This window comes from Pezoporus wallicus, unplaced genomic scaffold (genome assembly GCF_028554395.1).
Source record: "Pezoporus wallicus isolate ANWC-B61680 ecotype Strahan unplaced genomic scaffold, APGP_CSIRO_Pwel_v1 contig_7113, whole genome shotgun sequence".
In the NCBI taxonomy this organism is placed as follows: domain Eukaryota; kingdom Metazoa; phylum Chordata; class Aves; order Psittaciformes; family Psittacidae; genus Pezoporus; species Pezoporus wallicus.
The window spans coordinates 747,922-766,759 of record NW_026642076.1 but is presented as its reverse complement, the minus strand read 5'-3'; the positions used below and the strand labels follow the sequence as shown (position 1 = coordinate 766,759).

The following is an 18,838-nucleotide window of genomic DNA, read 5'->3' as shown; positions in this document are numbered from 1 at the left end:
AATTTTAAACCAAATAATTTACCAAGAAATTAACCAAGATGTTCAGCAGATATTTCAAGTTAAGATCAGGTAAAGATTTTCACTACAGCTTATAACAAGCAAACAAGAATGCTGAATATAAACTTAATTCTTACTACAAAATCCTTGCTAGATTGCAAGGACACTCAGAGTTTGAGAACCCCATACTGCAAGTGACAAAGGGACAATGATAACTAACACCATGCACAAATTTCTACACACACAACAATCATGAAACTTCCCAAGTTTAGCGTGAGGTGTCCCTGCCCATGGCAGGGGTGTTGGAACTAGATGATCTTAAGGTCCTTTCCAGTCATAACTATTCTATGATTCTAAGCTGTTCTGCTTTGCCTTATGTGCTTTTCTATAGGGCAGGCATTGCTGCATGAAGCCTCATGAAACCCTAGAGGGAACAAAAACGTTCCACTTCTGTCAGAGTCAACCTAGAGGTAAGAATTAAAATGTTGTTTATAGTCCACAGACAAGCTTCCTCAGAGACATATGGAATCTTTTCACATGGTACAAAAACACATTATGATACTTTGACATATATATGCAGTAAAATTACCAAGCTGAAAATAATCTTCCAGGAAATCTAGAGAAGTTATTTTTATTACTATGCTTACCCCAACTCAGTGGTAATATAATGCCAAACAAGTCACTCACAATTTAGATTCTGCCTGAGAAGTTTTTGCTCATGCCTTTTTAAAAAGACAAGTATCTCAAAATTGCAGTTACAACAGGAAGTGAAAACAACCATACATGAGTTACCAGGTTAATTTTTAATCACCATCTTCCTTACAAGCTGTAACAGCACTAAATACATAGAAATATAAATTTAGTATGGTTGCATTTTTAATTACTTGATTTCTGCAGTTTCTTACATACAAGTTATGCCTGCCAGACATTACTTCTGTCTTCTATATACAACTGTCATGGAGGTGGGTGAAGCAAAGGTCAGAGGAAGCTTAAAAGACATTCATCCCTCTATATTGCACAGGGAGGTCAAAGTTACTGGGAAAACCTTAGAAGTTATTTCCATACCATACATTTGTTTACAATTTAAAGAAAAATACCATTTCTAAACCAAGCACAAGCAACTCTCAACAGATGCTAAATTCAGAAACTAATTAAAAGATGCAATTAAAAGGACTACTGACTAGATACAGAAGCATGGAAGAAGATTAACACTCTGTTATCAGTAACTAGGACTGTTGTAATCTATAGACTCATGGGTCAAATAAAAGATCAACAGTGTCCGCAAACAAACGCTGTAACTTAGATTTGATTTGCATCTTCTAATCTTACAGGAATGCACCAAGTGTAACAAAAATAAGCATACACTAACAGCACCCTGAGCTGAAATTACCTTACCTGCATAACTCATCTTGAACAACTACACTGCAGTGTAGTGGTAAAAAATTCTGCTATTAAATGTATCAAGACAGTAAGACTATGGTTGAACATGTATCCACGTTTTCAGCAGCTTTCAGTACTGTCCCCAGTGCTTAGCCCAGTACCTTGATACTGTTGCTTAAGTGACGGCTGGAGCAGTTCGAATCTTGATTACACACGAAGAAATCAGAGCCCTGAAGAGTTCCTGCTGGATATCCATGCTAATTAGAACAACCCCCCACACACACCCAAAAAAGACATATAAACAGGAGGCTGGACAAGCACTTAAATCACACACAAGCTCAAACAATCTGCCTGGCCAAGTGGTTTAGCACACTTAAGCAGGACATTATAAAACACTTCACAACCAACTTCCAGCTGTTAGCAAATCTATACCTTACCAAAACTACTGTCTATAAATTATTGTTTTAACAGGCTGTGGGCCCTTCCATATCTTTGTTATGTCTAAAACAGTCTGTGGGCCCTTTCATATCTTTGTTATGTCTAAACTTACGGGATCTTCTGCTGCCTGTTTTAGCAATTTATAAAACTGTACTCCTCCACTGTATTCAAAAGAATGGATTATTCAAAAGTATATAAACAGCTGATCAAGATACCCCATAAGTTTTATTAAACATGAAGCAGAGTTTTCTGAGAGTTTCATTAAAAAAAAAAAAAAACAAGCATCAGCGGTACCTACATTTGTTGCTCTTCAAAGATTACAGTCAGCTTAAAAAATGTGTTGAATTTCTAATCCTTGATGATAAACAAAACCTCAAACCGCTTTACTTCTTCCTACTCTGTACCCATTGCAGTTTGTACAACCCCAGCAAGGAAGGCTAATTGCAGAGTGGTTTGTTTAGGTACCCATTCTCTGCTGAATAACAGAGCTTAAACTGTTCTGGGCCATCCCTAACCCTGCACTGCAAGAGGAAACAAACTGACACAATGACTTCAAGCCTGAATGCCTGTGATACTTAAAACACGTGTCCTGACTGTCAAAGGTACTTAATATATGAAGCTCCACCAACACTAAACACCTCAAAAACACAAAGAAAAAAACATGACAACACACACTGGCCTAAGTGCCCAAATACAGACATACCTACATGTGAGTTTTTCACACTTAGCTCAGTGATGAATGTTTGGCTTCATACATGAAGCACATACGAAGCAACACTCAGACTGAAACATATTCCTGCCTTTATAGAGCCCCATTTAAATGGTCTTCTTGTTGTTGCAGTGGGGTTTTTTAAATAATCTCTACAGCATTATTTTAAATATACAGTAATAATGTTTAGGCTGAATGTACATTTTAACTTAAAATATTATGATAAGACTAGTGAAAAGTCTGGAAAATTACTAAATGAATTATTAAAAAAAAAAAAGGGTGAAACAACTTAGCTGAAGTCAAGATCCATCAGTTTAACTTAAGACTGTAGAGTAGAAAAAAAAAATTAAAAAAAGGAGTAATTCCTGACATGAAAAATAACACCAAAATAATTTAAAGAAATTGCAAAGAAAAATGGTGAACCAGTTTAGTGTGACTTTTTTACCTTAAAAAGTGTTCAATATTTTACTTTGCAAGAGCAAAAAAAAAATTACATTTCATTTAGTTATTAAAGCATAATACTGCATTTGAACTATTATAAACACCATTCTTGACCTCTACACAGTACCCAAGACAGAAGTCCTCGTTCAGTAGGTACTAACAAATCCGTGAGGTAACTCACACTGAACTATCACAGGCAATACTCTAGCATTTGCACGCATGGGATCATTAAAATCCCTGCCTGCCAAACATTTATAACCTCTAAATCTCTCTCTTGAGAAAGTCTATCCAGCTTCAGTGGAAAATGAAGACTTTTCCATATAACTGCAACCACAAACCAAACCCTGCATCAGAGACCAATAATGCACTATAGATGCTTGAAGGCTTGCACAAAATGAGCTGATAAGGGTTTCTACACCACAGCTGAGTGTGGAATATTTACTATCTTTGTTAGCAAATTCTAAAGGCACAGCAAGAGTTAAAGTGTTGCGAGACATTAAAGCCAGAAGGATGATCAGGTGCTCCAGTTTGATACCATAATTATACGGCACTTCCATCATGCAATTCCTAGCTGTGAATGCTTTAGAGCAGGCTACAAGAAATAAAGTGGTATCTCTAGTCACTCAAGAGCTCCTTCCATCTTAGCTTTAGGCTATGGTTTCTGGTACAATCGCATTCAGAATAAACTAGTTCCTTATTTACGGTGATCATTACCATGAAATAATTTATTCAATAATCTTACCCTTAGTCCCTGCTTAGTCTGCTGTTAAAGCATGCTCTTCCTTAATAGCATTGCCTTTGGTGACCTGAGTGCAGTAAATGAAAGGTATAGGCCCACTTCAAAAAAAAGTTTTTCAGTCATTTGTTGAAATACAATACATATTGTATACAGCACATTTTAGTCTCATAAATTAATCAAGAAGAGAACCAGTGCATTAATTCAATTAGAATAGACACATCGTTCTCTTCTGTTTTTTTACATTTCACCTACACCAATCTGCAAATCCAGACCACAAATTATTCCCCAAAAGGTCATAGCAAGGATACACTTGCCATTATTACACTGATATCCAGGTATGTGTAGTCCTTTCTTCTAAAAGGACTTTACTAGCAATATTATTGTTTACAACTTGATCTACTTCCTAAGCTGATAGATCTGAAAAGACTTATTTATTACCCTCTGTGAAGTGCACAGCTTTATTATAGGTGGGGTTTTGTAGCACAGGTATGCTGTTCATATGTCTACCTACACTTAAACAAGATGCATTAACATTTCAGGGGGGGTTGGGTGTTGGGATTTTTATCGGGGACAGAGGTGGTATTACTCTTTTCCCCTCCCATCCTCAAAACTTTGCTAGCTTCCCACTGACTGTTACAGTCATTACTCTGTTGTGGCATTATCTAGATCACAGTAATTTCTAAAGGCTGGAACACTTCACTACCAATATACAGACTAACAAACAGATTATTCTGATTTCCAGATTATCCTGTAAAGAATGCAAATCTTAAAATGGTAACAAAGATTTATTTTCAATATGAAATATTTTTAAACCTTTTGTTTTTACATACACATACACAGATGATTTAGTCTGCTTATACACTGACCGTTTCCAAAGAGCAGCCACAGCCTATAGTGCTAAGGAACATTTTCTGAAAAGCACATTATGAGCTAGAGAGATACATTTCTCAGCACCTCCAACAATCTGCCTTAAGTGCTAAATTACTGCTTTTATAACCCCCTGAAATCTGAATTCTGCCCATCTTTAAAAAACAGTGCAATACAAGCAGTGTAGCAATCCTTAGTTCAAGGTACACCATGGCATGCACAGAACTCATCTATAAAAGACATCAGAAAAAGGTCCATCTAAACAGTTATTGGCACCTACATTGGGCCAGCAGATACACAAGGTACAGGCTCTACATTCTACATTTTTCTTTACTTGGAGCAGAGAGCTGAAAGTCGATTCCACCAACAGCGGGTATTTTATTTCATCAGATGAAATGAGAAGCTGGACTTCTCAGCATGACACAATAGCAACCACGTTTTCTTTGCCGAAGCGCTCTTTTTATTCATGTGACTTGTCGTTACTGAGGGTAACTATGTTTTCAACTTCCATAAATAGCTAAATTGAAGATATGAAGAGACTTTTTGAACTCATGCCATTTTCAAATTGATGGCATAACTCTGAAGCAAGTTTAAAATCTGAAAAATGAGGAACAGCAACACTGCCCCTAGGATGCAAGTCCAGAAACACCACCATCTATGCTAAACCACCATAAATCCTTTTTTTTGAAGTATCTTCTAGAAATACCTCCCTTTTTCATCATGTATACAGAAGCAAGACCTACAGCAAACAAAAAGCCCATATAAACTCTGAAACAGCTTGGGGAAAAAAAAAAAAAAGTACATCAAAAATAACATTCAACTGAAATTTCCAGTTCTACTTTAATACGTTTGCCACATCTTATTAAGATCTTTGGGAAGTACTCAGTTACAACTGTAAAAATCTCATCTGCACCTGTTCACCCTTCCTACTACTCACATACATGATGAAAATTGATCCAGTTTCCTGACTGTATTCTTGCTTTACAAGTTAGAATACTACTAGTTACTACTACTAGAGATTCTCAAAGGCTGTTCACAAGTCTTTCAATTCTCACATTCAGTTTTAGTCTTCCAGCCCTTCCACAGACTTAGTAACAAGCTAAAACATACATCCTATACAGAAAACATTCCCTCCCCTCTTCCTTCCTTTAGCTGTAAAGGGATCTTCTAATAAAAATTTCTCTTGAAAAATAAAATTGTGAGATTGTCAGATAATAAAGAATATCTTTATGACGATTTTCTGTGTTTATCATCACCATCACCTTTTCCTCATTTCTGTTTTTTGCTTCACTGTTGGATGAAATGCACAAGCAGGTGGAAAAAAAAAAATCTTGCATCAGACTAAAAAATGAAAGCAACTCCATGGAAAATGCTGTCAAGGACAGGGAGGCAGTTATTAGCTCTCTTATCCTTCACTCACAAAAACTGCTTTTGAGTAATGGTAAACAACATTTGAGATTAAGTTAAAATAATTCAGTTAGAGCAGCCTTTATAAAGGCTGCAAAATACATAGATTTTTTTAAGATTTTACCTCACGGGTAACTTAAGACTTACACAAGTCCGTACAAAATCTTACTGCAAGCATCCAAAGCACAATAAAGTATAGTCTAGGAGAGATATAAAACTGATTTTGAATAACTATAAATATACGAAAGAATTCACTGCAGTATAAGTATTTCCCCATACTTAAGTTTCAAAAGCATAAAAAAAACTTTTTCTACATTTCTAGAGATGAAACACTAAGCTCAAAAGATCATATCTAAAACTGACATGATTTAATAACTGTACTAATAAATCAAGGTAACTAATGCAAAACCAAGAAACTATATGAGAATCACACACTAAAATGAATCCATACCATGATTCAAGCTAAGAAAATAGAAAGTGACCTACATTTTTGCAGATGGAAATATTAGAAGGGAGGATGAATCTACAAACATACAAATATTTATGGCATACCACACAAGCTGACGGCAGACTAGTCAGGAGAACTCGGGGTGGTGGTTTTCTTTGCATTTGATTTTTGGTTGGGCTGTTTTTCTTTGTTTTTTAAATAGAGAAACTAACAGTATTATTTGTATCCTCCCTTTAATAAAGTTTGTAAATTAATTTTCCATACAGCATTCTGCCAAGCATCTCCTTTTTTGTTAATCTTTACCATGACTTGAAATAAATACATATTAAAGCAATCATTCATACCAGGGAAATAAAGGTTACAGTTTTCAAAGAGGATACACTTCACACTGTCTATATTTAAAAGGCTGATATGCCCTGATAACAGGCGTAGAAAGAGCTGCAAATGGTGTACAAAAAACTGAACAGGGCTAAAGTCTTAAAGATACTGGCACATCTTTAAACACAATTATATACAAGTTTAAGGAAAGCTGAGAGTTAATCTAAACCAGGCATTACATGGGTCAGCTGCTTTTTCAAAGGCACATTATATGGAATTTCACAGCTTCTTCACTGGCCCAGTTATGTCATCACTTACTTCTTTCTTCTACCTTCTTCCTTGCCAGGTTTATAATCACTGGGGATGTATTGATATGAATCTTCAGTGATGTATACATGTGTATGCACATGAGACAGAGAAATTAGGATTTTACATGTTTACAATATACCTGCTTCTTAACTGTTTATGTACTTTTACAATACACTACCCTTTGTCTCCTGTAGAAGAGGGAATAATCTAACAAACAAAAACCTTTCTAGAGAACTCTAATTAAGAGAAATCCAATGGCCAGAAAAGTCAGAGGCCAAGCAGAACAGCATAGCTTGCACTACCTTTAATGAGCAATGAGCTCCGGACCAAAAGAAATTCCAGTCAAGATCACAATACAGTTAATACCTCACCCTGTCATCCCATGGAACAGGAAACAGAAGCAATGGCACTAAGTTTTTAATGTTACACATATACAGGGAGAACTGCTGCTGTAAATTATCTGATTGGACAAAAGTGACCTGACTGCTATTGCCATGCAAAAAAAAAAAAAAAAACCACAATTATTTTTGGTCTCCATTTAATAGAGTCATATCCTGCTCTGTGTAAAGAATCTAAATGATTTTCCAACAGCAGCTAAACAAAAGTGTAGTCTACCTGGAGATGACACAAAGACACAACGCGCATGGGAGAAGAAAGGATATGATCTTTGGCTAGCTAAATAACAGAGGAAGAAGGTATTTCTGGCTATTGTTACCCTGAGGGATTTAAGTATTCTGGAAAAACTACCAATCGTGACAAACAGCTAACATATGCTCTTAAAATCAGGGTACAGTCACATGCTAGATGTCATTTTCCAAAACAATGAGTATCAATGAGCTTATGATCCTCTTACTCAACCCTGAAAGCTTAAGAAGCTTTGGTTGGATGCTTGGTTAGAAAAAAACAGCAACACACAGAACACCACCAAACACAAACAGGACACATGAAGAGCAGAATTAATGTCCTGCTGTAGAAAGATCAAAGGAAGGAAAATGAAAAAAACATTTGAGAAAATTCACTGCTAGTAGCATACTGGTGATACTGTGGGCTTTAACACCTCAATCTGTCTTCTACCACCTTCATGTACTTATTGACTAAAAAACAATCAGAATGAAACAGTTGGGACTTGTCTTCTAGCACTTCTGGAAGACAAGCTGCTACTCATTATAGCTCTCTGGCATCTTAGACATGATGAAAGCCACTAAGGCAGTCAACACCTCATGATCAACATAATCAGATACTGCTGATAGAATTAGTATTTTCAACAGTAAGAATCAAGCCTCTTCCAGCAACCTCTTTTGGTTTGTTTTTTTTTAATAAACTTTGGCCACTGATATTACTCCTGATTTAAGATATGGCACCAAGATGATACTTAAGAAGCACTTCACCTCCCATTGCTATCCCATTTCCCCCCCCATGTAGGTGTTTACTGCCTTATTTCCACCCTACAGCCCCCCCCCCCAAGTCTTCAGATTTTCTTCTCTGTCCTCTCCCACATTCTCAAGACAAGCTGTTTATCTTAAAGTTACTTCTATTAATGTAGCTGTTGCTTAGACAAGAAGTTCTCAGGGAGAACCACCACAGTATTGCTGTCCATTTGTAAATGCATGTAACAAGAGATTCTCAATACAGTGAGGAATTTCCACACATAATATCGAAGAATTGCACTCTAGAACCACTGTTCAGATCACTTCAGCCTGCACATGCAAGGACCTTTCAAAGCTGACACAGCTTCTCTGCAAACACTGTCAAAGAAATAAGACTACTGACATGCACATACTACTTACTAGGACCAGCCAATGGCCATTTATCTGAAAAAGTGCAAGTGGGAGAACATGTGCAGTTTCTTACTATGACTACAGAGAATCAGCACATCAAATTCAAAGGCTCACTACTCCTCCACAGGCCTGAGCGGCTCTCGCAATGGATTAATACTTTGAAGCAAAACCACCAAGACCAAAAGTGCCCCAAGTTCAATTTAAAGAGCCACAACAGTGTGGCTGAACCTCCCTTTTCCCACCATACTCATTTGCTTAAAGCGTTGCTTGGCTGTCAAAGAGAAGGTTTCTACATACACCACAGACTCACAACTGGTTCAACCTGAGTAAAGGCAATACTTGAAAAAGAGAAGCTGAAGCAGGATGAAGTCCAGGCTTGTAAAAAAAAGAAAAAAAAAACAAACCTAAGAATAAATATTATTTCAATATGATAAATAATCTAAACTACAATCACTACTATCATACCCACATTCCACAGTATTCTTTTGTCTTCCTCTATACAATGGGAAGACACACTGTCACAGATTGTTAAACACAATTTACCCACGCAGTAGTTTCAGAGCATAATCAATACAACCCACCCCCTCAAGAGAAAAACAAGTATTTTAATATAATACCTACATGCGCTGGGACCTGAGAAATAATATTTCTAATTAGACACAAACATCACACTACTTCATTTCACAGAATGGCTGTAACGAGACCTGCAAGTTAGTGCAAAACAAGCTATCAGGCAATCTATCTTTAATAAAGTTACAAGCAGTCTTACCTTTCATCCTCACCATCTACCAGAGGTGTCGTCAATGGCAGCACCTTCAGTGGAAAGAGGGAAGCAGAGGATGGCACGTTGCTGCTACCGCCATCCGAAACGGCCGACGCTCCAACACCACTCTCACCACTGGCAGCTTGAGGTAAACCCACCAAGGAAGGCTCTGTAGGGCGCCTGCCATCTTCAATTTGGCTTACAACGGACTGAACTAGTGACTGTGCAGGGAACTGGGTAGAGCTTAGCGGCATCTGCTGTGGCACACTCTGTGCCACTGGCATACCTATACTTGTTGATATCAAGGGAGGCTGACTAACACTTTGAGACAAATTCCCATTCTGCACAGCCGAAGCTTGTGTTATGTTCTGTGGCTGTCCCAAACCTATAGAAGCAGAAGGTATGCCAGGAGGCACAGCTGAACCAGCTTGAGTTGGTGCAGGAACAGTACTAGCAGAAGGTATAGGGCTAACTGCAGGTAGCTGCTGGCCAGTCATCCCTTGGACAACAGATTCCACTCCTTGTGCCTGTGGCTGTACAGGTAACAAAGTGCTTTGCTGAGCTATGACCATTTGCTGAGGAAGGCCTGAAGCGCTAGCCTGTAATCCCTGCTGCATTATTCCTGTCTGCACAGGCTGCACTACTTGTGAAGATGGAGGAGCAGCCGTTGACGGCATAACTGGAGGTGGAATTTGGTTTGCAGCAGATGGTGGTTGCACCACAGCAGCTACACTCCCTTGCTGCCCAACATTCAGCATTTGACCACTGGTACCTACACCTGGTATTGCTGCTGGAGCATGTGCAACAGGCTGAGCTGGGGCAGCGGCTGGATGTGCTTGTACTGAAGGCTGCATGCCCTGTGCCTGGGCAACGGGAACCGGTTGCCCTGCTCCTACTCCTGCAGAACTAGGCTGCATGGCAGGGGCTGGAGTCTGAAGGATCTGCTGATGCTGAATGTAGTCTGGCACAGCCCCTGTCACGGAGTTTTGGTTCATCGACTTAACATGACCTGTGGCCATCTGTGTAGGAACTGTCTGTTGCTGCTGCTGCTGTTGTTGTCCATACTGCAACTGCTGCTGCTGCACAACCGGCAAAGTCTGCACAGGCGGCGCTGGCTGAGAATATGGTAGCTGCTGTTGAGCCATACTTTGAATGCCAGGCTGCTGGTGGCCCATAGATGGGGATACACCTAGTATATTAACTGGGGCTGGCTGAACCCCAGTAACAGTGGTTAGACTGGCCTGTGCAGGAGGCTGGACCCCTGGCTTCTGCTGTGGATAGTTTACTTCTTGAGAATGCAGCTGGACTTGTGCAAGCTGTGATTGAGAAACACTCTGTGGTATACTTGATGCTGGAATTGCCGGAGGAGCAGCACTGCTAAAATCCATCTGCTGTGGACCCACACCTTGAAATGCTTGCTGCTGTACCACAGGAGGTGCTCCCATTTCTCCACTTCCCACACTTTCTGTATAGTGACTCAGTGTGCTTACATTGCTGCTAACAGAACTCCCACTGGTGCTCTCCCTTTCAGAAGTCACTTCAAGCGGGTTTTGTTTTATTGTCTCTACTGCTTTGTTTACTGCTACTCCTTCGGAAACTGCAACGGTGTTTTCTTTATCATAGAATTCAGTGCATGTCCATCTACCTTTTTTGAAAGGTTCAGAACTAGAATCTAATTTTACAACCCTAAACCTTGACGTGCCAGATGCAGGCTGCTGCTGGCTTGATCCAACTGCCATTCCTGCAGTTGGATTAGTAACATTGTTAATGACACTAGAGGAAGCACTCGTACCATTGCCAACACCACTCAAGATATTCACATTAACATTGCTGCCAGTTCCAGACAAAGCATTTACATTAGCAGTACTCGTGATGTTGCTCAAGTTTATAGTACCAATCACACCACCTGCCACACTAGAACTACCACTACCCATATTATTTAAGGTACTAGTTCCGGTAGCAGGACTTACACCTAAATTTCCAGGAGTACTTGTAGTGCGGATATTAGACACGACAGATGCCGGAGAACCAGTGGATGATGCAGCAGAAACTGGTGCAGTTGATATAACATTGTCAGAGCTTCCAGTTGTTGACAGTTTTCTAAATGATGGACTGGGCGGTGGTCCTCCGGAAACTGGGGCACTGCCCACCCCAGGATGTGACGGATGGTGGTGTCCATGATGGTGGTGGTGAAGATGGTGGTGGTGATGAACATGATGGGGGTGAACACTTCCATTGATCACAACACTCTGCTGTGGGTGATGAGGCAGAGGAGCATGCTGCTGAGGAAGATGAGGCTGGTTTGGAGAAACAGCCCCAGGAGTCTCTGCCTCTTGGAAGTTATTTAAAGTCTCTTCAGAAGAGCTCCTCTCAGGTTCTCCCAAGTCAGTGGCCCTGGATAAAGAAACATCCAAGATTTCTGAAGATGACAGGTCTTCAGTGTGGGACTCATCCAGGTCATCATAGCTCTCTGTATCCTCAGCTATGCTGTTATTAGAGCTCATACTAGCTGATATTTGAGCAGGGGTCACACTGGTGATTTGGAAGCCACTTTTCTTTTTCATTTGAGCTCCGGTCTGTGCAAGAGGCTGTGGCTGGAGCTGAGACTGCGAGAGGAGGTTCAGGCTTTGTGGAGGAGGGGGTGTCGGCTGTGGACCCGCTGATGAAGATGCTGCAGGAGACAGAGGCGGCGGCTGGACCAGCAAAGGTGGCTGATAATCCTCGGCAGAGAGGGCAGCGCTCCCAACGCCGGTACCTGGTGCAGTGGGAGCAGTAACGCAGCTGCTGCCGCTGCTACTGCTGCTACCCCTTCTAGGAAACATTGCCGGGTGCGCCATCTTCCTAGCACTAATGTCTGCGGCTGAGTCAGGCTGGTGCATTGTATCGGGTGTATTTTAAGAGTGCAATCCCCCGGTATGGAGAGAGACAGACACACACACACACACACACACACACACACACACACACAGTTAGCTTTGCGCTCACGGCAGGGCAGAGAGAAACCACGCACAACCCCCCCGGCTCCCGCAGAGCATGGGCTAAGGCGCCTCGGCACCGCCGCTAACCACCCCCCTCCCCTCAGAGACAGAGAGGGGGCGAGGACCGGTCCTCCACCGCCTATAGATTAGCGCCTCTGAATGTGACACTTTCAATCCTCCGCCATTCACTTTCTTTCTCCCTCTCGCCCCCCCCCCCCTTTTGATTGCCACCACCACCCCCTTCCTCAGCCGCCACCGCCCCCGCCCACCGACTGCGCCTCTCCCGGGGGTGGGCAGGGGCCGGAGGAAATGCCGGTGGCCCTGGGGGCGAGCCCCTTCCTCCCCGCGGCTCGCCGGCAGCCGGCAGAACCGCCCTCGCCGCGGCTGGCGCCACCGGGCCGCCGCCTCTTTCTCCTCGGCGGGGTGAGGGCAGCCGGCAGACCCTCAGGGCAGCCCAGTGGGGCAGACGGCGCCCCTCGCCATCACTGCTGTAGTAGTAGTAGTAGAAGAGCGCAGATACGTACAGGACTGGCGCACAGGAGGGCGGCAGCGGTAGGCTGAGCCGGGCAGGGACATCCCCGTCAGTGGCAGCCATGGAGCTGAATCATTTTGGGTATTAAAAAGACGGAATAAGGAGAAAAGAAAAGCAGCAGCAGCAGCAACCCAACAAGAGAGTCCATCAAAAGGAGGGAGGAAGGGCGAGCCAGCCAGGCAGCCTCTCTCTCCTCCCTCTGTGTCTGGCTGTCTCTGGAGAAGGCTCCCCTCCGCACGCTCTTCCTTCCCCCTCCGCCTCCTCCCCCTTTATAACAGGCGGCACCCGCTCTTCCTCTGCAGCACCGCGCCTGGGAGCAGTCCTCCTCCCGCGTGTGCGCCTGCCCCGTCCTTTCTTCCCCACGGGTCGGTGGCGGCCGCCCTACCGCCGGGTCTGTCCCCCGTCCGGCCCCGTCTCCTCACGGAGCGCTGGAGGAGGGCGCTGCGCGGGCTGCGGGGGGAGGGGAATGCTCGCTAAAGGGGAGGGCGGGCGAGAGACAACGTAAGATGGCGGCAGCCGCCGCGCATGCGCGCCCCGCTGGCAGACATAAAGCCCGTCTGGCCGAGGCCGGCGGAAATGGGTTCGGTTTGCGTGGCGGAAATTACCGAGCGGCGCCGAGCCCGTGGAGGGGGAAGGAGGTTTTATCCCCATGTGGCGGCACTCCGGGATGGTTAGGGGGCGCCGGGCGGGCGCAGGGCTTCCTCCCTCTCTACTTCCGTCCTTCCTTCCTTCCTTTCCCTCGGCCGTCCCTGCCTCTCCTTCGGGCCCGCAGCATGACTGTGCCTCACATGACCTCCTGCTGCCGCCTCCCTCCCCCTCGCTTCAGCTTCGTTGCAGATTTATTCAAGTTGTTCATCACCTTCTTCTTCCTCCCCTCCCTCGGTCCAGAATATTCCTGCCCGTTCCTTCCCCCCGCGCACGGGGAAAGCGGGGGTGCCTCCCTCGGAAGCTGCCTTCCCCTTTGTGTTTCCCCGTCCGCCGACGGGGGTCGCGGCGGGTGACTCCTCACGCCCCGACATGGCCGCTGCGCATCACCGATCCCCAGCCGCTGGCAGGGCATGAGGTGTGGTTCCGGTGGCGGGGGCAACGACGCCCGGCGGGTCAGGTGAAATCGTTTATCTGCATTCACAAGGGAGACGTATGAGTGACAAGCAGCTTCAGATGAGAGGAAAACCACCTGAGAGCTGCTCTGAAAATGGTGCTGTTCAGCGGTATTTTCAAGTTGCTAAATAGAATTGAGGTGAAACCTTTCGACCTTCCCACACTGTTTCCGTGTCAGCATCCCACAGGTCAAGAGACTGCGTGGGCCTCTCCAGAGCCAAATGGCAAAGCTTGATGCACCTACCATGTCAGGGCTATTCCAGGTCTCCCTGGTCACAAACTGAGCTGCTCTCATTGCAGAGCAATGACCACGAGATCTCTGAAGATGCTCGATGTGTGCATGTCTGCCAGATTTTCCTTCATGTCCTTGCAGCTGTTGGCACACACACGCAGCTGCCCAGCAGGTAGGCAGGTATCTCATGGCTGCACAAACCCAACATTCTCACCATCAGCGTTATGTCACCTGTCCCATCAACAAGACCCTCTCCAGGGGCTCTTTCAGAGCAAAATTAGTTGGATATCTCACATTCTTACAAAGAGGGGTACAGGTTTATGCTCTCCGCCCCTTTTTCTCCAGCAGCTTGGTGTGCACCAGTGCCCAGAAAGCTGCTCATGTTCTCACCACCTGGCAGCACGCCCTTGTCTCCAAACACACATCCTTGAGTGGAGGTCTCAAATCACCGCTTTGAACTGTCTGGTTTCCATAGAACGATAAAATGCTCACAGAACTTGACTGGCTCAGGCTGATTCTGTGAACTGTGAAGCTCACTGGTTAGAACAGTCAGCAAGGTACAGGAGAAAAAGATCAGGGTTTGGTGTTTGCTGCAGTGCATATTTAAGCACATCATGAAGAATATTAGAGCTATAACGGGAGAAGAGTTGTGAGAGTCCAAGGCATTATATCATTTAGCTGAGTCATTAGAGAGTTCTTATGGGAGATGTAAATGTTAGTTCCTTCAGGCAGAGAAGAGACTTCAGTCTCCCATGTTTGGTGTGTGGTGTTTAATCACTGAGGTAATAAAAGCTGTTTTTCTAGCTCTATTTTGTAAAAAGGGTGAGGGTTCAAGGTCACACACAGTGGGAGCGTTTGGTGCCTATACCTGAATTTCACTTTCCCATTTTGCCTCTCCCTGTTAACCTAGCTTACCTAGTTCTCACTTGTTGTGGGCACAGGGTGGATTTGAGAAAATCACAGCTTTTGCAGCCTAATTCCTTTTATGCCTGGAACACAGACATTCAGCTCAGATCTCCAGGTACCTGAAAGATAGACTTGCAACTCTTGCTCCTTCCATGGCTCCAGGACACTGCCTGTATACAGACACTATGAAAAGATTGACATGTAATTAAATAAGATTCTGCCTTTTCTGAGAGCTAGACTATATTTTTAAAACTGATAATCAGAACAGCTTGAAAACCATGCTACATGAACATGAGCTCCCTGTGGGAAGGTGCCTTTGTGTAACTCTCACAAATTTCAGGAAAGCATCACAAAGCTACCCACAATCTGTCCCGATGCTTGGTGCAGCACTGAGGCTTTATATGTGTCTTTAATGAGATACTCAGATGTGTAAATATTTTTGAGATGAGCCTGAGGTTGCAGGCCAACTTCCATTATAAATTCCTGTTATGTCTGCTTATAACTTTCCCAGAACAATTTCCTTGAGGAATTAAGTCTTCTATGATTAGTTGCAGCTCAGAGATGATTTTTTGAATGTTTGAACAAAGTCCAGCTACTTTTAAAGCAGTGTGCTACAGATGAATCTGTTTCTGACCTAAAAAATCTGTGGAAAAGTAACTCAGAAAGGGTTGAGCTATAAACGTTGCATGCACATAATAGACATCAACAAGCCTGAAAAAGAAAGCAGTAGTATTGTCGTTGGTTGAATGTTTACTTTTGCCCACACTAACTTATATTAATTTTGAGTAGTTACTAGTCTTTTGGGCTATAAACTTCTCCCTACAGCATGTGAAGCAGTTCTTTAAATTGGGCCCATATAGTTCTCTTCTTAGACAGGAGATACTGAAAAAAGAAAGGAAATGTAAATGAGTTTTAACTTACCTGCATAGTGTGGTCACTGTTTAGTTAATGATCCAAGTGATGGTCTCAACTAAAAGCACATCTGAAGTGCCATGTTTGAAAATAGTTTTTTTAATGCTGTTTTTAAATACCGACATTTCCATTACACCTGTTTTTCTTTGCTTAGTCATTTTCATCAGGTATATCCTCGCACTTTTCTTCATTTTTTTGTAAGCCTTAGTCTAAGCGTGAAAATCGGATTCTCAAAGACTTTCATTCCTTTTCACATCCATTAAGGTTTATGAAATTAAACATAAAGCATTGAAATTGATAATTTAATTGTTATGAATTGTGTTATTCAGTTTTTGTTCAAAGTGGGAAAAGAAATTTCATCATATAGCTCATTTACAAAACACTAAATATTTCAAAAATACAGCCACAAAACAATTGACCACCTTCAGGTTTGGACAGTAAGTGGAATTGCCCAATAGTCCGCACAAGTCCACCAGCTGTTTTTTAATGAACTGTATCCATCAACAACTGGAACCAGAGGTGCTTGTGTCATCACTGCGTGGATCCAGCACCTTGGTTATGATGACTTGCTCATGCCCTTGCTCATGACTACAGGGCAGGCGGTCCTGCAGTCCCGTTATTACCTCAGCTGGAGACTGAAGATTACTGGAGGGTTGCCAGTATGGAGGCATCCCCTTGGATTTCATATCCTATATGCATGCCTCCCGAATGAGCAAACACAGATGGACTTGATGCAGCCCTTGCTGCCAGGTAGGGAGAGTAAGTGTCTGGAAGAACTCTTAAAAATCTTTAAACTCTTACCATTTAAAATCAACTTGAAAATCTTACCACTCATGTTAACACAAAAGAACAAGGTCTTTGCAGTGTAAATATTTAGAGATCTGGCTCCCATATATGTAATATTTCTTCAGACAGGAAACAACAAGCATTGTTGCCACCACAGCTTCTCCAAGGATACCAGAAGAAACAGTACTTTAATGTTTTCTTTCTTTGGCTCCTTTTCTATCTGACACAGTTGTATGTGTTCATCCTGGCGTATGCAGTAGTTTATGTCTTTGTGCAGAGTAATTAAAAAGCAAACAAACAGGAATACTGTGGGGTTTTTACTCAAAACAGAATCATGGCAAAACACTGATGTATTTTAAACTCTGAGTGACTGCTTCATAAATAATTTTTTGAAAGCTTTAATGAAAAGAAATTTTTTATGATACGAAGCTGCCATTGTTAGACAGAAAGCTTTTCTGTGTTCATTAATATTGCTGACTGTAGTCTCTACGTTGATTTGCAAAGATGTATATTCTTTTTTTTCTTCCTTCTTAAGAGAAGTAATCATTAGAAAATTCTCACCTTTCAGCTCTGAAAATGTTGTAATTCTGCTTCTGCATTTTCTTAGAAAGTTCAAGTCAAGTCTTGAGCTTCCTTTCTTGTTTTGTTTTTAGTTGGCTGGTTAGTTGGTTGATTAGGTTTACTGACTGATTCCAAAACACCTACTGAGACATTTTTTAGTCCTTATTTTAATTTTTATGTTGAACTTTTTGGAAAGGGAATTTTTCTCACAACTTTTTATTAAATAAGTGCTTTCAGAAATAGACAGTTCTAGCAAGCTTTAAAAACCAAAATCAGCTTCTTTTAGACTAGTCAGGTCTGCTCCAATATACTTGAAATCATATCTTTCTACATCATCTGGAAAAGTTGTTTTAAAGTATTCATTATACCTGCATTTGGGGTATGTGGCCAAGTAGACAATCTTTTTTTCTTTTATTGGGGATTTCATTTAAGTTCAGATTTTATGGAAGTCTTACAGAAGCTTTATCATCACTTTAAACTGTATAACTATAGGTGAAAAGGCTTATGTGCACTGTATTGCTGAATCGAGGGTTAAAAGTGGATCATCCACCAGCATGACTGATGCATTACCAGCTAAAAGACCACCATGAATTTATCACTTACCATCTTGCTCTCCTTTACTTCTCCGTTTTCACTTGTGTTTGTGGTCAACTGATGAAATTGCATCTTAAAGAAGCACCCAGTTCTGGAAAGTATTGGATGCAGTTCCATTATAGTCTGAGATCATTTATTTAATTGTTTATATAGTACAGGTCTTCGATTGTTAACTGTTTGATCTTTGATTAATCAGCCAAATGGTATATATAACCAAGCTGAAGATCAAATAAACCAGATGATCAAATCATTGAAAAATGGTCCAGTTGTTAAAGACCCTCCCTTTTTTTACCTCTGGAAAATCAATGAGCAAAGTAGCAGGTCAGCCAGGTTTTTTACACTACTTTTAGTTTTTATGAATTAATAATAAACATTTGCACGGGACTGTTTAATAGCACTGGAAATGTGAGTTCTTAGTTTATAGTTCTCAGTCACAAAGATTGTGTTGAGTTGTTTTCTTTTGACTTACCCACACTAGAGAAAAACACTTAGGAAAATGTTTGAAGAATGCATTTTGTGTCCCCTGACACTGCATTGGCAGTTCTGTTATGTGTGAAAGTTCTGCAATTTATGTGTAATTTCCTTCAATGATCATGGATTGATGTGTCTATTGTGATGAGGCAAAAATCTTTAAAATCTCAG

General features: G+C 42.1%; 1 protein-coding gene across 13 annotated transcripts in view; it reads right to left on the bottom strand.

Moving 5' to 3' along the window:
- Nucleotides 1–13,611, bottom strand: part of TSC22D1 (TSC22 domain family member 1) — a 69,438-nt gene extending 55,827 nt beyond the window's left edge. For 12 of the 13 annotated variants that reach the window (XR_008974622.1, XR_008974621.1, XR_008974626.1 and 9 more), the window contains exon 1: nt 9,601–12,473. Coding sequence is in view for 7 of the 13 variants with exons in the window: in XM_057426924.1 (XP_057282907.1) it covers nt 9,601–12,473 (2,873 nt within the window). In the remaining 6 variants the exon portion in view is untranslated. Of the gene's footprint in view, nt 1–9,600; nt 12,474–13,096 lie in introns of those variants that run through there. The other variant, XM_057426920.1, reaches the window with a different exon arrangement.
- Between the last annotated feature and the right edge of the window lie 5,227 nt (nt 13,612–18,838).